This window comes from Bos grunniens, chromosome 11, assembly GCF_055505025.1.
Source record: "Bos grunniens cultivar Pamir isolate PY7600 chromosome 11, Bosgru_T2T1.0, whole genome shotgun sequence".
Lineage (NCBI taxonomy): Eukaryota > Metazoa > Chordata > Mammalia > Artiodactyla > Bovidae > Bos > Bos grunniens.
In genome coordinates, this window is record NC_141175.1 from 78,190,130 (window position 1) to 78,216,597 (window position 26,468).

Below are 26,468 nucleotides of genomic sequence, written 5' to 3' on the forward strand. Positions count from 1 at the left end.
GCTCCGCCAAAAACACCAGCTGTCTCTAATCATGGGTCCTTGCGCCCCTCCGCTTCCTACCTCCACACCCACGCCTGCAATCCTTTCTTCCTGATCATTGAGTGCCCTTCGTTTGCTTTTCTCCTGCCTAGCTCTCACTTATCCTTCCCCTTCGTCCTTTGTTTCCTGTCCTGTTTCCCACCCTCCACCCCCGATCTTAACCTATTGCTACTTGGGCTGGACAACTGCTTTAACAAGGTTATTAGATTCCTTCGTTTCCCTCCCTCCACCTCCTCCCCACCTCCCCCACCGTCTGCCAAGAGAATGGGTTTTTCCTTCCTTGGACTACTGGACACGTTTTTGCCTTGCTTCCTACTGTAGTATTTATAAAATATTTGAAACTGTCTTGTTTAGTTTTTAAATAAATTTGGGCAAGGGATGTTTAGCCTAACTTGTGTAAAGTAATCCCCCCCTGAAGTGAATATGAAGTGGGAGATAGGGGAAGTTGAGGTCACCTGTCTTGGGCTAAACAAAACAGCAGCTGCCAGGTACCTTCCTTCAGACGTGTCATGTTTACTTCTCCCTTCCTCCCACTTCATTTCCCTGGTCCTAGGTAGTGGTGCAAGGAGGTCCAACCAGTCCATCCTAAAGGAGATCAGTCCTGGGTGTTCACTGGAAGGACTGATGCTGAGGCTGAAACTCGAATACTTTGGCCACCTCATGCGAAGCATTGACTCATTGGAAAAGACCCTGATGCTGGGAGGGATTGGGGGCAGGAGGAGAAGGGGACGACAGAGGATGAGATGGCTGGATGGCATCACTGACTCGATGGACGTGAGTCTGAGTGAACTCTGGGAGTTGGTGATGGACAGGGAGGCCTGGTGTGCTGCAATTAATGGGGTCGCAAAGAGTCGGGCATGACTGAGCAACTGAACTGAACTGAGGTAGTGGTGGAGACCTGTCTTAACTTGCCTGAAAAAGTTCAATTTCTGTGACTATAAATGTGCAACAGAGAAGATTCAACATAAATCTAATAAAGGGAATGTATAGGAAGAAATTCAGACTTAGCAGTGCATATGAAGCAATGCTTTTTCAGAGAAATGCTTGTATTTCATAGTAAAACTGAAGCCCAGGGTTCCTTATATGTGGATATATGTTAGGAAGAATGAATTATATCAGTTTACTGATTAGATTAGTTTAATGCCTTGTTGCTTGAGATGACCTATATTTCATAGCAATAAAAAAGCATTCTAAATGAAAGTAAAACTCGGTATTTTAATGATTTTGCCTGGTGGAAATAACAAAAGGAAAAAACTAAGCAACTGTGTTCTGTTGTCCTCACTGTTGACAGTGAAGCATCAAAATAATTTTCTTCTTAACTTGGCAGATAAGGTATTAAAAATAAAAGCCACCACTTACTGAGTCCTGGTTGTGGGTACAGGTCTTTATGATGCCTTATTTTCGTGCCAGCTCAGCTGCCTTTTGTTGTCCTCCTAAGAGGAAGCTGAGGTTCATGAGGGTTAACTTGCCTAGTGCACCTAGGTAGTCGCTGAACTGGAGTTCAAGCCCAAGTCATAGCATATGGAAATCTAGAAAATGGCACTTTCAACATTTGCTATATGGCCAGGAGTTTGAATTCCGATATTACATTAATTGGATGTCTATACATTTTTACCTTGTGCTCCCTGAGCCATAAATCGTAGTAACAATTATACAATTTTGGGTTTACATAACTCTTTGCTTCCTGCTGCTGCTGCTAAGTAGCTTCAGTGCAACCCCATAGACGGCAGCCCACCAGGCTCCCCCGTCCCTGGGATTCTCCAGGCAAGAACACTGGAGTGGGTTGCCATTTCCTCCTCCAATGCATGAAAGTGAAAAGTGAAAGTGAAGTCGCTCAGTCATCCTACTCTTAGCGACCCCATGGACTGCAGCCTACCAGGCTCCTCCGTCCATGGGATTTTCCAGGCAAGAGTGCTGGACTGGGTTGCCACTGCCTTCTCCGCTTTGCTTCCTAAGAGCACCAGATTTTGTCACCTAATTATTCTTATGACATCTTGGTGAGATGGGGATGTTTCAATTCAGTTCAGTTCAGTCACTCAGTCGTGTTTGACTCTTTGCAACCTCATGGACTGCAGCATGCCAGGCTTCCCTGTCCATCACCAACTCCTGAAGCTTCTTCAAACTCCATCAAGTTTGTGATGCCATTGAGTTGGTGATGCCATCTAACCATCTCATCCTCTGATGGGGATGTTTATTACTCTAATTTACCCAAAGAAAATTTAGATACTTAAAAAGCACTTAAGATCTTAAAATAGCAATTTAAGGAAATATTATAGGCAAGATTGATTATGGAGCTCTTGTTTTCATTCAGGGTGACCAATTTCATACAGTATCAATTTCTTCAAGTACATATTTTATAAGTGATATTTAACTTCTAGTGATCACTTCTCAAATGAATAAGCACATTTTTATGTTTATTAATAGAAACCAACCCAGAAGTCATCATCTTTTGAAAGAGAAGGATGGTGGAGGATAGCATTAACGGTATGTATATTTTCATCCTTTCCTATTTGAATCAGTATTCGAGTCTGACCTTTTAGATCACTAATACTTAATTTTAAGGAAACAATGGTTGTTCAAATCTACCTGGGCTCGTTTTATATTTATAATTTTAGTATCAGCACATGACTGAGAAACTAAACTTTGAATGCAGTAAAAGCTTGGACATAAAACAACTGTAGGAGCCTAGGTGTTTTACACTACAGGTTATCTTGATAAAGTCAACTAAGCTTACACATTCTGGAAAGGTGTTTGACTTCACTTTTTATCTTACTTCTTCAAAAAGTAAGAGCCTATGATAGCTTGTGTTAACATGGTCAACGTGTGAAAGCAAGATGGTGATACATGAAAGAAAGATGACCAGAAGATCCTTCTCTCAAGATACATTATTTCTGTATGGCAGAAATATTTTCTGTTCACACCTTTCCATAACGGAGGGGCCCTAGGGACCAAAGCCTCTTTGGAATTGTACTAATTTTAATGGTATAACTGAGTCGAGTGCTCAGTGGGAAGATGGCCACAAAAGCAGCGTGACTAAACTGTCGGGCCTGGCCATTCAGCCGTACTGTGGTTGTGATTTGAAAGTCCCAAACCTCTTATTGGACTAATTAGACCATATGTTCTGCCAGTTCATCCTCAATCTCATGTTATTATCCTGTAGCTTCCCACTTGAGGGTTAGAAAGAAACACGTGGTATCTAACTACTAAACTGAAGTAGGATAACTTCTATTTAGTCACGAAACTTATCCAGAGGGTTCTCATAAGAGACCTGATATTGATAGTCAAATAGAACCTCAAATTTAAGTATCTTTGGGGCTACTTTTTATAAAGTTAAAGCTTTACTTTGGCCATAACCCATTTGCTTAACCCACAGTTAAGCAATTGTCGCAGAAAGGAAATCATCATGATTGTCTTGAAATGTTTTGTGGGGAGTGTGTACTTGATGGAATTTTATTAAAACATTTCTCTAAGTAAAACAAAGAGAAATGCTACTTAGGAGTGACCTTTGAAAGAATGATGCTTTAGGAGATGTTACTGGTTTACATAGTAACTTGAAAAATGGTATCAATTCTCTGCAGAACACTCCTAATCCTGGCACTTACCACTTGAAAACTTTTATTGAAGAATCACTGTTAAATCCAGTGATAGCAACCTACAATTTTAAAAATGAAGGAAGGAAAAAACCACCTCTTTTGCAAAGAAATGATCCGGTGCTGAATGACCTTCCCCAGTACAGGCCTCCTGACTTCTTGGACTTGTTAAAGAAGCAAGTGGCCACTTACTCATTTAAGGACAAACCGCGGTCAAGCCCCAGCATGCTGGTTTACAGAGATCAGGTAAAGTACTAGTAGCAGTTGGCTTTGTGTAGGAAAGCTGTCAAGAGGCCCAGAGGAATATATTCTGTATACTTAGATTGTATCTTCTGCAGGAGAAATTGAAAATCTATAGGATGCCTTATTTCTTCCAGAAATCAAACAAAGCATGCTTCACTTGCAAATATGTCCAGCAAGATGTTTCCCTTCTCAGCCTAACGTGGACATGGGAAATTTTTTTTGCCTTGCTGGGAACTCTTGGTAGGATTCCCCTGACTTGGGGTCTTATCTATGATGGGGCCATGCTTCTGGTCTCTTCAAGCAGTTGATATGGTATGTCCTCTTTTTTTAAAGAGAAAACTGCCTTTCAGTGAGTAGTCCTCATATTAGAGTGTGAATATGACTATACACCATAGGAAAGCTTTTGCAAGAATTTCTTGCAGAAATGAGCATTGTGATATCAGAAGAGTCAGGCTGTACTCTAAGCTCTACTAGTTCATGCATCACATTAAGGATACTGAGCACTGCTTCTTACAGCCCTGGGCTAGGTTCTGTAAAGGGAAGATGTTCCTGACTTAGAAATATTTAAGTAACAATACAAGAGCAAATAGATCAAGTGCTGAGATAAATGGTGTAGCAGGAAAGGCCTAGAGAGAGCTCAGTGAAGGTGGGATTGAAAGGCTAGAATGCTCCCGGATTGAGTAGGACTGAAGTTGGACCTTGGATAATATATAACATTCCTGTGGCTCTTAATAATTTACCGTGAGCTTCCATGTATATTCTGTTAGTAGTTCTTCCCAGGCATTCTGAAATAGGCAAGATGGATGTCACCCCCATTTTACAGATGAGAAAACTGAGGTGAATAGGGATGAAGAAACTGGTTACGAGGTGCATAGCTTATAAAGAAGGCAGTGCTTTTTTATGGTTGACCCAATTTTATTTTGTTATTATTTTTTATTAAAGTATCGTTAGATAGCATCACCGACTCAAGGAAATGGATTTGAGCAAACTCCAGGAGACAGTGAAGAACAAGGAAGCCTGGCGTGCTTCAGTCTATGGGGTTGTGAGGTCTCAGACATGACTCCGTGACTGAACGACATAGTTGGGTTACAGTGTTGTGTTAGTTTCAGATGGGCAGCAGAATGACTCAGTTATACACATATATATCAGTTCAGTTCAATCACTCAGTCGGGTCTGACTCTTTGTAATCCCATGGCCTGCAGCATGCTAGGTTTCCCTGCCCATCACCAACACCCGGAGCTTGCTCAAACTCATGTCCATCGAGTCGGTGATGCCATCCAGCCATCTCATCCTCTGTCGTCCCCGTCTCCTGCCTTCAATCTTTCCCAGCATCAGGGTCTTTTCCAATGAGTCAGTTCTTTGCATCAGGTGGCCAAAGTATTGGAGTTTCAGCTTATATATATATATATAAATAATTCAGCTTATATATATATATACAGATATATATATTCAGCTTATATATATCTATAAATATATATATTTATAGATATATCTATTCTTTTTCAGATTCTTTTCTCTTATAGATTATTACAAAATATTGAGTATAGTTCCCTGTACTATAGGTCCTTGTTTAGTTCTCTATTTTATATATAATATTGTGTATATGTTAATCCCAAACCCCTAATTTACCCCTCCCTTCCTAGCTGTCCCCTTTGGTAACCGTAAGTTTGTTTTCCATGTTTGTGGGTCTGTTTCTGTTCTATAAATAAGTTTATTTGTATAGGCAAGCTGTACTTGTAACGAAGGGCTTCTGAGCCCCAGTTTGGTGCTGTTTCCAGTCTACTTTGTGCCTCTGGCCTTGAATGAGGGGCAGGGTTTCAGGGGGTGGAACCCAAAGGAGGCATTTCACAAGAAGGGTAGAGTTGAGACATGGACGTTGTCATTTGGGACTTTGGACCTTAATATCTTCTATTTATAAAGGAGCTAATAATATGTATCAGTCTTTACAACCTTATTGGGATAATGTGATCATAATCTGAGACGATGCATTGCCACTTGGAGGTTGAATTGAATGGAAGGGGTTGTGGTTATTAGAATGGACAAGAAATCTTCAGCAAAATGAACCCATGTTGTGTCCAAGCAATGAACCCTTCCTAGGGCTTTGCAAATTATGGCTTTGAAACAGGACAGAATGATAAATGTTCACAGGGTAAATCTTATCCTGTTTGGTTCAGTGGATGAATACAAGCACTGAATTATACATAGACTTTTATGGCTTGGTATCAGGTAACCAGGCGACATGTGAAATCGTCTTGGCCACCTCCTATGCAAAAATCATTCTTCCTCAGCCTCCTCCACCATTTACTTCACTTCTGCTTCCTTTCTTCTGACTTTTTTGGGTTTCTGAGGGTAGACACAGGCCCACTGCTGAGAGAAGAAAAAATAGATGGTTGGTATTAGGCAAAATTTAACGCATTAAAAGACCATAAAAATTTGGCTTATCCAGAGGGATGGATAAAATGTTCTAAAAATTCTTTCTTTTCTTTCTCCTCTCTCTTCCACCTCCCAGAAAGGCTTGACCTCCAGAACTAGAAGAATTAAATGTTTTCTTAATTTTATATTTCAAAGGTATATGATAATATATTCACAAGAGGAGAGAGATTCAGATGTAACCCTGTTTACTTGCCAGTAAAATTCATAATTCTGATTTTTTAATGGCAGAACTCAGTAAAACAGTCATTTGAATTCAAGGTAGATACAGTATACATTATTGTTGTTTACTAAGATCAGCATTCTCAAGCTTCATAATTCTTAATAGAATAGTCTTGTTATACCTCATTAATGCTGTTCTTTATTTGTAAGAAAGTTTTTGCTATTTTTAACACCTTTATTCTGAAGCATATGATTCAACTGGAGAATCTGTATGGAAGAATCATATGTGTGTTTATATTTATATTTTAACGTGTGTGTCTGTGCATGGTGGTTGTTCAATCGCTCAGTTGTGTCCGACTCTTGGAACACCATGGACTGTAGCCTGCCAGGCTCCTCTGTCCATGGGATTTCCCAGGCAAGAATACTGGAGTGGCTTCCCATTTCCTTCTCCAAGGAATCTTCCCAACCCAGAAATTGAACCCACGTCTCCTGCATTTCAGGCAGTCTTCTGCATTGCAAGTGGGTTCTTTACTGCTGAGTCACTAGGGAAGCCCATGTCTGTGTATATATACTCATCTATAGCTGGCTCTTTCCAAAGAGTATTTGATATGGACCTAAAGTTTTTACAATCATTTTTTTTTCTTATCAGAGAAATAGTATGTTTTTGTTTTAGAATGTATATTCAAATATTCAAAAGTGGGACCATTTCTCTACAGTATGTGGTTTTATGACCTGATTTTCCCCAGTGTTGCTAACCCCTGGGTTACTTATTCTACCTTATTTGTGGATAATTTTAGCTCCTTTGCTCCCTGGCACTCTTTCCACTACTCCTGTCATAATTTCAGTACATTCAGAGATGATGATTTTTCCAACAATCTGGCTTCTCAGTGTTTTGAACTCTTCTTCACTTCAGCCACTCACTCCTTAGATTTTTTTCAACACCAATCATTTCAGCCATCCATAATTTCAGTTGCATGCATTGTACTGTGATCACTGTCCCCAGATCTTCTGCCTTGCTCACTCTGGCATCCCCAACCTCAACAATTTTTCTGTTCCCCCAGTCTACAATCCATTGATCCTGCTGTTACTGGAAAAATGGGTTTGCCTCTTGGTGGATGTTGAACCAAAAGATACAGCCAAGCCAAAGAGCAGAGAAGGAAGGATTAACTTGCTGCTGCTCTCAAGGCCTCAAATCATTGTCATCCCTTGGGTCTCCCCACCATCCACAGGCTCTGGACCAGCTTGTGCAAGTGTGTGCATGTGCGTGCAGCATGTGTCTGTCCAAGACCCTATCTGCTTACACTACCACCTTTCATTGCCTTTCAACTTGCTGATATTTTCCTTCCTTTCAAAGCTTAAGTTCCATAGTTAATCATTAGAGTTACTCCCTGCACACAACCTCAATTCCTTGGCCTCTTGATGCTTCATCTTACTTGTTTGGCAAAGTCACAACCCTGGTCAGATCGCTCTGTGAACTTGGAACCTGCATTTGTGTAGCTGAATGACTAGTCTCATTTTCAGTTCTTTACCAACCATGGGTACAGAATTGTTGTTGTTCAGTCCCTAATCTGTTTACTCTCCCATTCTCCTGAGGTAGGTTTCTCTCACATCTTTCTTCTTTCTGAATCCTAAACACCTCCTCCTCAATCCTCATTCTTTTTTTCTCTTCTCAGACTCTTGGCTTGTTCAGCCCCTCCTTCTTGCCGTCTTCCATTTGGAGGCCCAGGCATGCATACCTCTTCCCCATCTGCTCTCACTCCCTGCTGATCTGATTTAGTCTCAAGGCTTTGAACACCAGCTGTTTGTTTGTGATTTCCAAATGTATATCTCCTATCCAGACTTCTCTGTTGAACTCCAGGCTTGTATATCCAGTTGTTGTTTTGACTTCTCTGTTTTATGTCAAATTCAGGGTTTCTCACCCTTGGCTCTGTTGACTTTTTGGACAGGATAATTCTTTGTGGTAGGGGGCAGTCCTATGCTTGTAGAATGTTTAACAGCATTTCAGGATAATTAGATGCCAATTAGCAGCCCCTGCTCCCAGTTGTTCTTCTCTGGTGGCTTAGACAGTAAAAAATCTGCTCTACAATGCAGGAGACCTAGGTTCAATCCCTGGGTTGGGAAGATCCCCTGGAGGAGGGCATGGCAACCCACTCCAGTATTCTTGCCTGGAGAATGCCCATGGATAGAGAAGCCTGGTGGGCTACAGTCCATGGGGTCGCAAAGAGTTGGACACGACTGAGCGACTAAGCATACCTCCCAGTTGCAACAACCAAAACTGTCTTCAGACATTGTTCAAATGTCCCCTGGGGAAGGAGGGAACTAAAAAAAAAAAACCAAAAACACTTCTGATTGAGACCCTCTAGATTTACTCTTTGTAACAGTGGGTGTGATCTCAGAGTGGCTCTTTTCAGGGCCAGCAGGTTGACGGTGAACTGGCTTCATCTGTGACCTCAACTCTTGTGTCTCCCCTCATTCTGGTCCTGACCAATGGTCTGTTCCGGGCTGCTGCTTGAATTTGCTACTCCCGATCCAACCTCATGTCTTTGCGATGGATCTTTCTTCATCTGGAATGCTCTTATCACAGATATCCATGTGACTTATTCCCTCTCCATCTTCAAATCTTTGTTCAAGGGTCACTTTCTCAATGAGCCTCATTTAAATTGGCCATCTGACACCCCTGACCTTTCCTGCCTTCCTCTTTTGTTTCCTTAGAACCTAGAGCCATCAGTATACTATATTATTTATTTACAGTTTGCATTTATTATTTGTTGTCTGCCTCCTCCCATGAGAGTAAAGCTTTATAGATGGCCTGAATACTTATCTGTTTTGTTCACTGTTACGTTTTTGCCTCTAGAATAGTGTCTGATTGGTTAATATTTGTTGAATGCATGAAATGAATTGATTGCTCGTATTTCTGAAATCTGACTGGGCCTTCATCATTTTGTTTCCCTGGATGTGTGATTATCTTTGGCTCTGCATTGTTCATTGCCCCTGAAAGGTTGTTTCCATGGATTCCCTAAGATGAAAGTGTTTTTCTTCCAGAGAAAGTTTGGTTTTGGTTTCTGCTAATATTTAGGGTGGTGCCACTTGAAATACACTGCTTATATATTCTTGGGTCACTCTAGTGATGGGAATTTGGACCAGAATCCATGAAAGGAACCAGCCCACAGTTACACTCTTTCAAGGATGGGTTTCTCCCTGTTGTCTCAATTCAGCTTAGCACCAAGACATGTCTTTCTGTACTCCCCTTAGCATTGGGGTGAGGTGGGAGGGTGGCTTTCAGGAAACTCCCTTTTAGGGCCTCCAGTTTCTGTGGGTAGGACTCCCAATAGATCACCATCATTGATGATCCAGGCTTTGGCCTCTGGATTCTTCTAGGGTTCTAAAGTTCACTCAAATCCAGGTCTTTTCCTCTGCTGAGTTTAGTCTGGACCAACTTAAGTCCTCTGAGCAAAACTAGGCCATTTGTATCTCTGGTTTCTTGCTATCTCTTGGTTTTGTTGTTGTTCAGTTGCTCAGTTGTGTCTGACTCTTTTGTGACCCCATGAACTATAGCACTCCAGGCTCGTCAGTCCCTGGGACTCTCCAGGCAAGAAAGCTGGAGTGGGTTTCCATGCCTTTTTCCAGGGGATCTTCCTGACCCATGGATAGAACCTGAGTCTCTGATGTCTCCTGTCTTGGCAGGTGGATTCTTTACCTCTTGGTGTGGGGATCTTATATTCCTTATGACTTTATTATCAGTTTCATTTCTTGTCAAAAGCTCTTGTTTATTTTGTATATTTTGTCCCTCATTTCTAGTAGTTGTCTACAGTGGGAAGGTTCATCATCCAAATAACCTAGCCTGCCAATAGCAGAAACCAGAACTTTGCATTTTTCTTCGAAATATATTTTGAATCTTTTCCATGCATCATGATGCAAAGAAATGGAAAGATAGCCCATGTTCATTGTTCAGAAGAGTTAATATAGTTAAAATGTCTGTACTACCCAGATCAATCTATAGATTTAATATAATACCTGTCAAAACACCCATGACTGTTTTTTTTTTACATAATTAGAACATAATCCTAAAATTTATATGGAACCACAAAAGACCCTGAATAGGGAAAGCAATCTTGAGGCAAAACAACAAAGCCAGAGTTATCACCCTCTCTGATTTCAGACTATACTACGAAGTTACAGTGATCAAAACAGCATAGTAATGGTATAGATAAATGGGACAGAATAGAGAGCCCAGAAATAAAACCATGCCTTTACGGTTAATTAAGTTACAACAAAGGATGCAAGAATGTACAGTGGGAAAAAGACTGTCTCTTTAGTATTGCTGCTGGGAAAACTGGACAACTACATGTGAAAGAATGAAATTAGAGCATTTTCCTACATCATCCTAATGAGTAGGGTTGGATTTTTTAATTTATCCCAATTTTCTGACCTTGTTGGAATTGGTATAACACAACTGAATTACATATCCACACTAATAGCTTCCTGTCTTTTTCTATGACTCCAAGCTACTGCAGGATTTCTGAGTGCCTAATTAGCATGGATTGAAACATTAATTAACTAGGATCAGCTATTTTTATGGGCATATTGTCTAGATTCTCTGAGCCTTACATTACAAGTGAGGAATGAAGAAGCATATGCAGGAATTAGAGTAAAATGTACTTACTGTATATAAATGCATGCATGAAAACATGCATTACATATATGCACAAGGGAGCCATCCAGATAGTTTGCAACATGTTCAGCAATGCACAGAGAAGCAATCTCTTGTGTAAGGCAGCTGACTATTTAAGACTTCCTGGAAAAGTCAGTCCTCTCTCAGCCATATTAAATAGCAAAGAATGGCCAATGCCAAGTAAAGTAGGACAAATAAAGAAGCTATGGATAACCAGTATTCTTTCTAGAGTAAGGCTAAGAGTTTTTCCATGATTGCTTCCTTGAAAAAAATCTTATGCAATTGCTGAGTATAGATGAATAAACAGTGGCTTTAAAGTTTTTTTTTTTCCCCTCACTTTTCAGTTCTCTTTCTTCCTTCTCCTCCTGTATATGTGTATATAATGTGCCTGAGTGGGAGAGAGAGGGAGCAGAGAGCGAGGTGCATGAAGCATACATTCACAGTGTAAAGTAAATAGAAAGCAAACACCTGTGTCATCGTCATCAAAATCAAGAAGTAGAATGCTGTGCTCCCCAAGAAAGCCCCCTGCTTAAAATGCATGTCTATGCTTCCAGCATATAATAATAATAATAATAAATACCTATGTTCCCTAGGTGTTTATTCTGTCAAGTGAGCAATGAACAATGCACAGGTGCATTAGGACATTGTGTCTATTTCATCATAAAATTTGTATTTACTGTTATTATCACTGAATCCACAGAAAATGCCTCTGCAGTCAAAATTCTGTGTTAATATGTGAAAGATAGCTGTAGGATCAGATACAACAGGTGAACTTACTACATGAGGCAGATAACACCAGGATATGAACGTCTCGTTTCCAACAAGAGCAGTATTGTATTTTTAAATCTGATTTTAAATTAATAGGGGTGGAAGAAGAATGCCCGTTTTGAGCAGGATTCAACTCCTCCCTGCCAACTCCTGGAACACAGGAAGTTCCCGTCTGTCTTCCCCTGGCTTCTCATTCTCTTTCTTTTTCTCCATCCCTCCCTTCACAGAGCCCACTAGCTATGCTTACCAGTTCCTAATTCTCCCTTGCTTCTCTTACTGTGGGCTGACATCCACAGACCCAGGGATAATGGAGCTATCCAGGCAGTTTGTAACAAGTTTCACAGTGGGCAGAGAGACAGTCCATTCCACAACGTTCTTCCTTCTTAGAATCTCCCCCTTGCCCCCGTTAAGGGGTCTTACCTTTCTTAAAAGCATACTCAAATCTCACTGTCTTTACCATCTTTATATCACCCAGTTAGATTTATTTATTTATTTCTCCCCCCTACCCAGTTTTACTGAGGTATAACTGACAAACAAAACTGAACATATTTAAGGTGTACAACATGATTCGATATATGTATAAATTGTGAAATGATTACCACAGTCAAGTTAATTAACACATCGATCACCTCACACAGTTACCATTTTGTGTGTGAGTGTGTGTGTGTGTGTGATAAGAACACACAAGATCTACTCTCCTAGCAATTCTCAAGTGTGCAATACAGTATTATTAACTATAGTCACTATGCTGTGCATTATATCTCCAGAACTTATTTATCTTAATAATAAAGTTTGTACTTTTGACCAATGTTTCTCTGTTTCCCCCATCTGTCAGCTCCTGGAACCACCATTTTACCCTCTGTTTCTGAGTACAGCCCTTTCATATTCCACATGTAAGTGTTATAAAATGGTATTCGTCTTCCTCTGTTTGGCTTATTCGACTTAGAATAATGCTCTCCAGGTTCATCCATGTTGTTGCAAATACTAGGATTTCTTATTTTTAATGGCTGAACAATATAATATATACATTAAGGGACTATATATCACATTGTCATTATCCATTCATCCATGGATGGACACCTAGTTTATTTCCATAGCTCGGTTGTTGTGAATAATGCTGCAGTGAATGTGCAACTGAAGATATCTCTTCCAAATATTGATTTTGTTTCCTCTGGATATATACCCAGAAGTGGGACTGCTGGATGATATGGTAGTTTTGTTTTTGATTTTTGAAGAATCTCCATACTGTTTTCCATAATGGCCATACCATTTTATGTTTCCACCAAAGTGCACAGTTCAGTTTGTTTTGTTTTTTGCACGTGGATCTCCAGTCTCCCAGATACCATTTATTGAAGAGACTATAGCTTCCTTATTGTGTATTCTTGGTGCCCTTGTCAAAGGTTAGTTGACCATTTCTGTCTGGATTTATTTCTGGGCTCTGTATTTTGTTCCATTCGTCTATGTGTCTGTTTTTTGCTAGTATCATACTGTTTTGATTACTGTAGCTCTGCAGTATAGTTTGAAATCAGAATGTGTGATGCCTTCAGCTTTGTTCTTCTTTCTCAAGTTTGCTTTGATTATCTGGGGCCCTTTGTGGTTCTATATTGATTCTAGAGTTGTTTCTTCTATATCTTTGAAAAAATGCTGTTTTATGCTAGGGATTACACTGAATCTGTAGATGGCTTTGGATAATTTGGATATTTTAACAATATTAATTCTTTGAATCCATAACCATGGTATATCTTTCCATTTATTTGTGTCTTCAGCTTCTTTCATCAGTGTCTTATACTTTTCAGTGTACAGATCTTCCATCTACTTAGTCAGATTTATTCCTAACTATGTTATATTTTTGATGCTATTGTAAATGAGCTTGTTTTCTTAATTTTTTTTTAGCTTGTTCATTATTAGTGTATAAACTCAACTGATTTTTGTGTTGTTTTGTATGCTGCCGCTTTACTGATTTTGTCATTAGTTCAAACAGTTTTTTGGTGGAGTTCTTTGTTGTTTAGTTGTTAAGTTGTACCCCACTCTTTTGTGAACCCATGGGCTGTGGCTCACCAGTCTCCTCTGTCCACGTGATTTCCCAAGCAAGAATACTGGAGTGGGTTGCCATTTCCTTCTCCAACGGATCTTCCCAACCCAGGGATCAAACCTGCATGTCCTGTATTGGCAGGCAGATTCTTTACCACTAAGTCACCTGGGAAGCCCGGAGTTCTTTAGAGTATTTTATATGTAAGATTATGTCATCTGCAGACAGGGACAATTTTACTACTTCCTTTACAATTTGGATACCTTTTATTTCTTTTTCTTGCAGAACTATTTGCTAGGACTTCCAGTACTATGTTGAATAGGAATGGAGACATAGGCACCCCTATTCTGTTCCTGGACTTAGAGGAACAGCTTTTTAGCTTTTCACCACTGAGTATGTGATGTTAGCTATGCGTCATCCGTTTGGGTTAATCTCTCTCTATCCCCCAGATGTCCAGTCTTTAACTTTTAGTATTGGTTATAGTGTTTTATGTTAGAATTGTTTATGTATTATGAGAATATGGCCTGTATTTCCCACCACTCCTAGTAGTTCTTTACCAGCAGAGCATGCTCACTATTTTGTGGTCAATTGGATTTGTTGAATCAAGTATACTTAAAATGTGATTAATTGTATAGCATTTTTCTACATACCACTGCAGGTGTACTGTCATAAAATTCACCATGAAAAGTGAGTATCTGTTGAGTGTTTTGAAGCTCTACCTTTGAAAATATACCTTTTCCATTCTTAAAATAGAAAATAAATGATATAATGTTGGTATGGTCATAAAATAAATTATATGAATGATAGATAACAAAGTGAGTTTGAGACCTATGTTAATCTTTTATTGATGTCCTTGTCTGTTCTGTGTAGTCAGTTAAGCTTTCACCAGGGCAATACGAGCTACTTCCTCCACCAGTTCCCAAGCAAGCTTCCAGGTAATTAAGTACTTATTAAGTTGCTTTTACTAATTTCACTCATGCCTTTCTATTTACATACTTAATAGCCAACACTAATGACTTTTAAACCTCATGTATGCCCATTATATTCAGATTAGCATTTTAAAATATTTAATAAGAATATGTTAAAGATCCTTACATTTAAAAATATGTTTGGAAAATCGTACCTTTTTTTTTAATATAGGAGCTTCGTATTTCGTTCTACGGTTCAAAGGTTTCCAACAGGCTGCTTCACTCCTGTAAGTATATTGATAGACCATAAACTCATGATGAATTTGATATTTAAAATAGGCAGTGATTCCTTTTGAGATGTCAAGATTAACATTTCACTCATCATAGTAGAAAGGCAATGAATGATTAATGTGTTGATTCAAGATATACTTAAAATATATCTGAAGATACAGCGGGGGTGGCAATGTAAGTAACACATTTGTAAAGTTATAGAAGAAAAGTAAAGGCTCTTTTACTTTATTTAGCTCTTGATTCATATGACCTTCTCATTGAGGTCATCCCTAGTCACTTGTTCAGAATTCCCTATCCCCCTTTCTTGGTTTATTTTTCTTCATAGTGCTCATCACCATCTGATACACTTCATCTAAAAATTTACTTACCATGTTTTCATCTGTCTCCCCACAGAACGTAAACTTCACAAAGGTGGGGATTTTTGTCTGTTCTTGTCTTGTATACTGAACATCTAGGAAAATGGTTCACACAGAGTGCAGAGTATTTGTTGAATTAATCAATTATTAAAACCATTAGAGATATTCAGTAGATCACTGTATTATTAACAAGAAAGAAAAGTATACCTAGTTTCTTTCTTTTCAAAAATGTAAAAATGCTTTCCCGTTTCTAAAAATTTTCAATATGCATACATGTGTTTGATAAAAATTAACTATTTTAGATAAGTAATCAGTAGGATGCCAAAAAATAAAAAGGGAAGAATGAGAAACTATGAAGCTATTTCAGGGTGTTTTGATGGACTATAGTTATTTATTTGTAATTAGAAACAGCAGTGCAAGGGGGGAGACATACAGTGAACATCTGAAAGAGGAGCTGAGATAACCAAACTGAGCTCAAAAACAGACTCCAGAATACATAAGATCTCTGTGTTTGATAAAGAAGGCATGACAAATCAGTAGGAAAGAGAGATATTTTATGCTAGATGATTAATTAACTTGTAAATATTAGACTCTTCCTACCACATATAGTAAATTACATACTGACTAAAGAATTAAATGCTTTTGAACTATAAAACTAGAAGAAAATATATTAGCATATATTTAATTTTGGGCTTCCAGGTGGTGCTAGTGGTAAAGAACCTGCTTGCCAATACAGAAGGCATAAGAGATGTGGGTTTGATCCCTGGGTCGGGAAGATCCTCCGGAGGAGGGCATGGCAACCCAGTCCAGTATTCTTGCCTGGAGAATCCCATGAACAGAAGAGCCTGGTGGGCTCCAGTCCACAGGGTTGCAAAGAGTTGGACACAACTAAAATGACTTAACATACACACACACACACACATTTAATTTTAGGATAAGGCAGATTTTCTGAGACAACAGAAATGAGTGGATTGCAAAGGAAAAGAAGCCTTAGGTTTGATTACATAACATTTTGAATTTTTTGTACACCAGGAAACAAACTATAAACAAAGTTAGTAGGCAAACGCAAATTAGGAAAAATATTTTCGACATACATGGCAGATAAATAGTTAATGGCTTATCTTAAATTCTGTTAATAATTTATAGGAAATAGAAAAGTAAAACAGATAAAGACAGTGAATAGACCATTTGTAAATAAGAAATTCAGATATCCAGTAAAGGTGAAAAAATTTTGGTCTCACCAATACTTAAGTGTGGGAAACTGAAAAGCTGACTGAGGGGCTTCCCTGGTGGTCTAGTGGTTAAAGAATCTTTTTAAATTGAAGTATAGCTGATTTACAGGCTTCCCTGGTAGCTCAACTGGTACAGAATCTGCCTGCAATGCAGGAGACCCCAGTTCGATCCCTGGGTTGGGGAAGATCCCCTGGAGAAGGGAATGGGTACCCACTCCAGTATTCTGGCCTGGAGAATTCCATGGACAAGGAACCTGGCAGGCTACAGTCCATGGAGTTGCTAAGAATGAACTTTCACTTCATTTGATTTAATATTAAACACTTCATTTGATTTAATATTTAACACATTTAATATTGTGTTTCAGGTGTAAACAAAGTGATTCCATTTTATATATGTATTTTTTCAGATTATTTTCCATTATGGGTTATTATAAGATATTGAATATAGTCCCTGGCTATACAGTAAATCCTGTTGCTTATATGTTTTATGTGTAGTATTAGTAGTTTATATCTATTAATCACGTATGTCTTAATTTACCCTCCCTCTCTCCCCTTTTGATAACTGTCCGTTTGTTTTCTGTGTTTTTGTTTTGTATATAGATTCACTTGTATTATTTTTTTGATTCTACATGTAAGAATCTAGATACATATCATATGTGTTTGTCTTTCTCTTTCTAACTTACTTCAATTAGTGATAATCTCTGGGTCCATCCTTGTTGCTGCAAATGGCAGTATTTCATTTTTTATGACTAAATAACACTCTGTTGTATATCTACCACATCTGCTTTATCCAGTTTCTGTTGATGGGCACTTGAGTTGTTTCCATGTTTGGCTGTTGTCAATACTGCTGCTATGAAAACTGGGGGGTGTGTATCCTTTCAAATTAGTTTTCATCTTTTCCAGGTAAATGCCAAGGAATAGGGTTGCTAGATCATATGGTAACACTATTTTAGGGTTTTTTTCCTTTAAATAAGATGTGACTTTATTGCTAAATAGGTGCTCAGTGATTATCTAGAGAGTACTAAAGAATGAGATATAATGAATTTGCAAATTGTTATCAAAGACTCAATGACATTAGAGTCATTGTCCCATGTTTTCCCATGAGTTTATTTAAATATTGAAAATGCCTTTTTCAAAATATATATCCTAAAAATTTGCTGATTTACTATTTGCCAAGCATTCTGCTAGGCATTTTTTAAAAAATGTATCTATTTTTAATTGGAGGATAGTTGCTCTGCCATATTGTGTGGGTTTATGCCATACATCAGCATGAATCAGCCATAGGTCTTGTGTATGTCGCCTCCCTCTTGAGCCTTCCTCGCATCTCCCACGCTGTTCCGCCCCTCTAGGTGATCACAGAGCACTGGGTTGGGCTCCCTGCCTCGGGCGGTAACTCCCCACTGGCCATCTGTTCGCATGTGGTGATGTGTGCATCTCAGTGCTGCTCTCTCCATCGTCCCCCGTCTCCTTCCCCTGCTGTGCCCACGAGTCTGTTCTCTGTGTCTGCGTCTCCATTGCTGCCCTGCAGATGCGTTCAGCAGTACCATCTTTCTGGATTCCATATGTATGTGTTGATATACGATGTTTGTTTTTCTCTTTCTGACTGACTTCACTCTGTATAATAGCCTCTAGGTTCATCTCCCTTGTTAGAACTGACTCAAATGTGTTCCTTTTTATGGCTGAGTAATTGTGTATATGTACCACAGCTTCTTTATCCATTCATCTGTCAATGGACATCTAGGTTGCTTCCATGTCCTGGTTATTGTAAATAGTGCTGCGATGAGCATTGGCACACATATGTCTTTTTCAATTATGCTTTCTTGAGGGTATATGCCCCGTAGTGGGCTTGTTGGGTCATACGGTAGCTGTATTCCTAGTTTTTTAAGGACTCTCCATACTATGCTCCATAGTGGCTGTATCAATTTATTTTCCCACCAACAATGCAAGAGTGTTTCCTTTTCTCCATATTCTCTCCAGTATTAATTTATAGATTTAATTTATAGATTATTAATTTTTATTTATAGATTTATACATTTTTTAATTTGTAGATTTAATTTATAGATTTTCTGATGATGGCCGTTCTGACTGGTGTGAGGTGATACCTCATTATAGTTTCGATTTACATTTCTCTAATAATGAGGTGGTTGGATGGCATCACCACGTCATCCATATGATGTTCGATGACATCATGTCAATGGACTTGAGTTTGAGCAAGCTTCAGGAGTTGGTGATGGACAGGGAAGCCTAGCGTGCTGCAGTCTATGGGGTCGCAAAGAGTCGGACACGATTGAGCAACTGACCTGAGTAATGAGTGATGTTGAACATCTTTTCATGTGTTTATTCGACATCTGTGTGTCTTCTGTGGAGTATTTTTAGTTTTTGAAGGAACCTCCATACTGTTCTCCATAGTGCCTGTACCAGTTTACATTCCCCCCAGCACTGTAGGAGGCTTCTCTTTTCTCCACACCCTCTCTAGCATTTATTATTTGTAGACTTTTTGGAGATGGTCTTTCTGACCAGTGTGAGGTGATACCTTGTTGTGCTTTTGATTTGGATTTCTCTAATAGAGATGCTGAGCATCTTTTCGTGTGCCTCTTGGCTGTCTGTATGTCTGGAAGTTCTCTCAATTCCTGTTTTCAGTAAAGGTCCCTGTCTTCCCATCACCTGGGATCCTGGATCCAGGTCTATGGCTCAATCTCTTTAGAAATGAAACCTTTCATCTCCTACAGGGATGAGGAAAGGGCAGCTACCTGACTGCTAAAAGTAGATACCTAGGGACCTAGAGAAAAGAGCTCACTCAACCCTCCTGCACTTCACTGATGCCTAAGGCCTGAAATTCCTGAGCTTTTCTTGGATTCCTTGGGCCTCACCCTCACCTCCACCTCGCTGATGCCTAAGGCCTGAAATTCCTGAGCTTTTCTTGGATTCTGTGGAGGAAAACAGCCCACTTTTCATCAGCAGGCCCTCTCCATGCACCAGGCTTCAGCGTTCTCCACCCTGCCACGTCAAGGACCATTCCTCCAAACTGCTTCACATTCTCTCAAAATACATGATCTCTGTTGGGTGTTATCTCTTCTCTTGATTATATGTGTGTGTATATATGTGTGTATAGAGGTGTGTGTGTCTGGGTGGAAGAGATAGTTATGCCTTTTTATTTGACAAGGGAGGAGTGATAATAAATGCATGTGTAAATAAATGCATTGGCTTTGGTAGTAAGCGGTCAAGACAGTTCCCCTACCCTCACACACTGGGTGATATTATATTTCCTTTGAAATGCATGCTTTCAATGAATGCCATGAGTTGAATAATGATTTGTTTACTATTCAGTTCAGTTCAGTTACTCAGTCGTGTCCGACTCTTTGTGACCCCATGAATTGCAGCACGCCAGGCCTCCCTGTCCATCACCAACTCCCAGAGTTCACTCAAACTCACGTCCATCGAGTTGGTGATCGACATCAAGTCCTCCTGCCCCCAATCCCTCCCAGCATCAGAGTCTTTTCCAATGAGTCAACTCTTTGCATGAGGTGGCCAAAGTACTGGAGTTTCAGCTTCAGCATCATTCCTTCCAAAGAACACCCATGGCTGATCTCCTTCAGAATGGACTGGTTGGATCTCCTTGCAGTCCAAGGGACTCTCAAGAATCTTCTCCAACACCACAGTTCAAAAGCATCAATTCTTCGGTGCTCAGCTTTCTTCACAGTCCAACTCTCACATCCGTACGTGACCACAGGAAAAACCATAGCCTTGACTACTAGACGGACCTTTGTTGGCAAAGTAATGTCTCTGCTTTTCAATATGCTATCTAGGTTGGTCATAACTTTTCTTCCAAAATTAGATGGGTTTTAGTCCAAGTTAGGCATCCTGAAGGGTAAGCAGCCTGGTATGTGAAATAGCACAAAGCTGTTGATTCTGACAGCTTTTGCCTTTGTTCTCATTGCTTTTTATGGAAGAGAAGGTTTTTAGAGATCCTTATTCTGCCATTTTCATTGATGTCACCTCATCCATACCATTTTATAAATAAAAGTGATTCACAGCTTGGAACATCCTGTCTTTCACCAAAGTGAAAAGAATACTTTCATGGAAAAGGTTCCAAGATATAGAATTAGCCCAGGGCCGTGATTCATGTCTGTCCTAAACATGCATTCCCAGAGCAGACTTGTGGGTTTAGTTTAGATCCCCAAACTTGTAAACGGCAGAGAGCAAACTGCTTTGATCCCAGTGGTGGGAGATTGTGGCACTCGGTGTGAGAAAATGATGCTTGCTAGGAGAATATCATCCCAGACGTTCTGGAAATCAATGCCTTGATCCTTAGTATTACATTAATTTACATCTCTACCAGCAGTTAAAAGAGTGTCCATTTCAGGAAATCTGTATATATCTTGTTTAGCATTGTTAATTTGATAGTAAAAGAATGACATCTCATTATTTTAATTTAATCCATAGGATCAGAGGCTACACGTGCTAATTATTTGTTAGCTAGTTTCTTGTGGCTTTTCTTGCACGCTTTCTGGTCACATTCTTCACCTAGTTATCTACTGGATGGAGTCATAACATTTTTTTTTTAAGGTTTTTTTGGTGTGGACCATTTTTGAAGTCTTTATTGAACTTGTTACAATATTGCTTCTGTTTTATGTCTCCTTTTTTGGCATGTGGGATCCATGACCCGGGATCGCACCCCTTGCACCAGAAGGCAGAATCTTTAAAAAAAAATTTCTTTCTTTCTTTTTGGCTGTGCTGGGTCTTCATTGCTGTAGGTGGGCTTTCTCTAGTTGCGGGGAAGGAGCTACTCTGTAGCTGTGGTATGTGAGCTTCTCATCGCTGTGGCTTCTCTTGTTGCAGTATGTAGGCTCTAGAGTGCGGCTCAGTAGTTGTGTGAAAGGGATTAGTGCCTTGTGGCACGTGGAATCTTCCTGGACCAGGGATCGAACCTGTGTCTCCTGAATTGGCAGGCAGATTCCTAATCACTGGACCACCAGGGAAGTTCCTAACGTTCTTTTTTTGTTGCTTTGTGTATACTCTACAGTGAGGAAATAGTAATGCTTGCATTTGCTGAAGTTTTTCAGGAATTTTGGCTTTTACTTTTGTGTTTTCGTATTTACACAAGTTTAAAATGTAAAATGTTTATATCGTCAGATCAGAGTTTGTAATTACCTTCTGGAGTGTAAAGTTCCATGAAAGAAGGGGCTGTCTTATTCACTGATGCCCCCAGCCCCTAGTACAGTGCTTCAAAAATGTGCTGAATGAACGAATGAAATCTTTGTATCCTTTCCTTTTCCATTTCTCCCTTAAATATTTAAAAAAATTCCCTCCAGAAATATAATGTCACTTGTAATTCTCTTCAGTTTTGGGGGGCATTAAAAAAAAAAAAAAACAAATGTATCACTCTTTTAAAATGTGTTATGTGTAAGATCACAGTGTCACTTGAGCGTTCTTGACTTAGGACAGGTTGCCTCACCATTGGTATACATGAAACCTACAGTCACCAGAAATCTGACCTGCAGATCAGGTGCAAGACAGCATGACGACATTCAGACATTCACTGAGTCACTTTAAACCCTTTAGAGAATAAGGCAAATTATAAAAGATGGATACTTACAAGTTTATCTCCTCCTTTCCTTCCGTTATCTGTGAAAACTAGCTCATTGAAATGTGTTAGTCATTTATACCTAGAATCCCCAGGGGCAGCCTATCAAAAGAATGAAGAAACATGTGAAAATGTGGCAGATCACTACTCCATTTTTTAGTTGTAAAAAGTACAGTTACTTTGAATTTTAAAATACTCTAGGATCTTATGTGCCTGAGAGTTCCTCCATGTGGACAAGCCATTATCACTTGTTAAAACACACAGCCTTTTTGTTTAGGTCAGGAATTCCGTAGATGAATTTACACGTTGTCCCTAAGGTGTCAGTGCCTCTCAGGAGAGGCGGTTGCCAAGGGATTTGTCTTGTTGGAAGATGGTTTCTAATCTTTAGATTACCAATATAAGGTTGTATACTTACTGGATACTTCAGTTATTGATGAAATAATAATAATAATTGATTATGGCTGGGGTGGATACATGCATGCTCAGTCATGTCTGATTCTTTGCCACCTGGATCAGTAGAATTGTTTTGTGTGTAGGAAGGACCGAAGGGAGAGTTTGTGTGAACGTTTTGCAATAGACACCAGAAGATATGTTCTACCAAAAGTAAAAAGGGCCCTTTTGTACTCACAGAAAAAATTGTATTTGGAAACTTGTATCAGTCACCATTTCCTTTTAGCACCGTGATAATAATGACCAAGTCCTGCAGATCCTGAGATCCAATGCAAACACACAGTTCCCTCATAGCAATTTTTTTTTTTTTTTGCTGCATGGCAGGCACGTGAGATCTTTATTTCCCCAACCAGTGATTGAATCTGCACCCCTTGCATTGGAAGCATGAAGTCTGAACCATTGGCCTACCAGGGAAGTCCCTAGGATTTTTTCCAAGAGTAGAAAACAAACTGCAACAAATCATAGTCATTCTTATCCAAGCAAAGCAGACAAAGTAAAACTTGCCATTTGCAGTTTCTCCTCCTCTCATCCTTCCCTTTAATTCTTGACCTGCAGAAAAATTGCATGAATTTTGTTTCCTCCTGAATGCATTTCACAATTTGGGCATTTAGGATAGCAGATATCCTGCACAACTTCTTTGGACATATAGGAAATACTGATGACTTTAAGGTGAGGAGGAGTAAGGAAGATTTTGTTTTTCTGTTTTCCCCAGTATCTATGAACCATAGCGTCAGTGCTTTTCTAGTCTCTCGCTGGTGGAAGTATACAGAATACAACCCCTTGCAAAGCCACCAAAGTATTGAGCCACCAAAACTGTTTATATCTTTCAGCCAATTAATTTCATTGTTTGAAAACTCTCCTAAAGTAATAATTTATTTATAATAATATTCATCTATGCAAAGAATATCATCAAGGGATTGTTTATAATAGCAAGATGATGAGATAGCCACAATTTCATATCTAGGAGAAGGAAATAATTTTAAAAGAATATTACCATATCTACACAGAGGAATATTTTACAGCCATTAAAATAATTACTGTTAAAATTATGAAATAGCACCAGAAATGTTTATGAACTAACTTAGCAATCCCCAGCCTTCTTGGCACCAGGGACTGGTTTCATGGAAGGCGATTTTTCCAAGGAACAGGCGGGGAGCAGGGGAGATCCCTGATCTCTTGCATAGTGAAAAAATGCAGGTTACAGTTTGGTATATCTATCATGATGAAAGTCATGTAAGAAAAATTATGTTATTAAAAACATGAAATGCAGCAAAATGCTTTTAGTGGCTATGCTGAGATGTTGTGAGGTGGGTGTAAGATGTTGTAAGGGTGGGTGTTTGCTTCCTTTCTCTCTTTTGCATTGCTATTATAATCTTTCAAAATACAATTTTTAAAAGTCAGAAGAATAGTTTGAAGAAAGGAGCCATGGAAATGGTCAACATAATATATTTTGTTACTTTAATAAAGATAATGCCATTACTACTACTTAATCAGGACTCAGTCATTCATATGATTTGGGACTTCCAACAGTGATTTGCTGAGCAGATTCTTTTCAATTATTTCTCACAGTTGCATATAAAATGAAAAATGAGAGGGATATGCATCTTTCCTGGCAGTAGAAATAAAATCTTACAATGTCAAATGAAAAAAAATGGGTTTCTTTTATTTGATGTCAGAAGTATTTCAAGATGTTTCTGTATTTCTTAAAACCTGACAAGCCTGTAAAGAATAGGAAAAGATCAGATAAACAGGAAAGAGTTTGTCCAGACACAAATGAGCATTATGTGATTTATCTGTTTTAGTCACATTTGACAGAAGTTTGAAAAGGGGAGAGCAGATTCGTGGCATACTCTCTGCATTAAAACTAACATTATGGGGACTTCCCTGGTGGTCCATTGGTTAGCACTTCGCCTTCCAATACAGGGGGTGGGGGTTCGATCCCTTGTTGGGGAGCTAAAGTCCCACATGCTTCACAGCCAAAAACCTAGAACATAAAACAGAAACAATACTGTAACAGACTCAATAAAGACTTTAAAAATGGTCCACATCAAGAAATATTAAAGAAAAAATACTAGCATTATGAAAGAATGCTGAACCATTTCGGTTATTTCTGCAATTAAGGAATTAGTTCGATTAAAAACTCAGCTTAAAATCCCGTGAGGAGCAGAAAAATAATTAGTAAACATGGTCACATTGAAAAAAAGCCAAATAGATGTCTGTTTGAATGGAATCTGAAAGTTAAGATGATTAAAACAGTTCCCATTGTCAGTCTTCTCAAAGAGTTCACTTGTAGGTAACATTTTTGGAAAAATCAGTTCAGTTCAGTTCAGTCGCTCAGTCGTATCCGATTCTTTGCGACCTCATGGACCGCAGCATGCCAGGCCACCCTGTCCATCACCAACTCCCAGAGTTTACTCAAACTCACGTCCATTGAGTTGGTGATGCCATCCAGCCATCTCATCTTCTGTCTTCCCGTCTTCTCCTGGCTTCAATCTTTCCCAGCATCAGGGTCTTTTCAAATGAATCAGCTCTTCACATCAGGTGGCCAAAGTATTGGCCTTCCAATGAACACTCAGGATTGATCTCCTTTAGGATGGAGATCTCCTTTAGGTTGGATCTCCTTGCAGTCCAAGGGACTCTCAAGAGTCTTCTCCAATACCACATTTCAAAAGCATTGATTCTTTAGCGCTCAGATTTCTTTATGGTCCAACTCTCACATCCATACACAGCTACTGGAAAAACCATAACTTTGACTACACAGACCTTTGTTGGCAGAGTAATGTCTCTGCTTTTTAATATGCTGTCTAGATTGGTCATAACTTTCCTTCCAAGGAGCAAGCGTCTTTTAATTTCATGGCTGCAGTCACCATCTGCAGTGATTTTGGAGCCCCCCAAAATAAAGTCAGCCACTGTTTCCACTGTTTCCGCATTTACTTGCCATGAAGTGATGGGACCAGATGCCATGATCGTAGTTTTCTGAATGTTGAGTTTTAATCCAACTTTTTCATTCTCCTCTTTCACTTTCATCAAGAGGTTCTTTAGTTCTTCACTTTCTGCCATAAGCGTGGTGTCATCTGCATATCTGAGATTACTGATATTTCTCCTGGCAATCTTGATCCCAGCTTGTGCTTCATCCAGCCCAGCGTTTCTCATGATCTACTCTGCATATAAGTTAAATAAAGTGAAAATGAAGTCTCTCAGTTGTGTCTGACTCTTTGCGACTCCATGGACTGTAGCTCACCAGGCTCCTCCATCCATGGAATTTACTAGGCAAGAGTACTGGAGTGGGTTGACATTTCCTTCTTCAGGGGATCAGCAGGGTGACAATATACAGCCTTGACGTACTCCTTTTCCTATTTGGAACCAGTCTGTGTTCCATGTCCAGTTCTAACTGTTGCTTTCTGACCTGCATACAGAAAAATATAACTTTTCAAATATAACTACAGATGTACTAGGGTTTTTTAAGAAGTATGGAGTTCAGAGATACCATCAACTCTTCAAACTTACTTTTATTTGTTTATTTGACTGTGCTGGGTCTTAGTTGCAGTCCATGAGATCAGGGTTTGAACCTGGGCCCCCTACATTGGGAGTATAGAGTCCTAGCCACTGGACCACCAGGGAAGCCCCAGTACTGTCAATTTTTAATTTCACAAATGTAGATAACTTTTGGCCCCTGCCGAGTTTAGTTCTACCCTATCCACCAGCATACTTGTC

At 39.4% G+C, this 26,468-nt stretch overlaps 1 protein-coding gene across 1 annotated transcript in view; it reads left to right on the forward strand.

Moving 5' to 3' along the window:
- The window catches only part of STPG4 (sperm-tail PG-rich repeat containing 4), a 35,352-nt gene that overhangs the window by 282 nt on the left and 8,602 nt on the right, over positions 1-26,468 (forward strand). Inside the window, 4 exon segments of the mRNA XM_086327103.1 lie at positions 2,464-2,523; positions 3,618-3,875; positions 14,804-14,868; positions 15,074-15,128. Coding sequence (XP_086183229.1) covers positions 2,464-2,523; positions 3,618-3,875; positions 14,804-14,868; positions 15,074-15,128 — 438 coding nt within the window.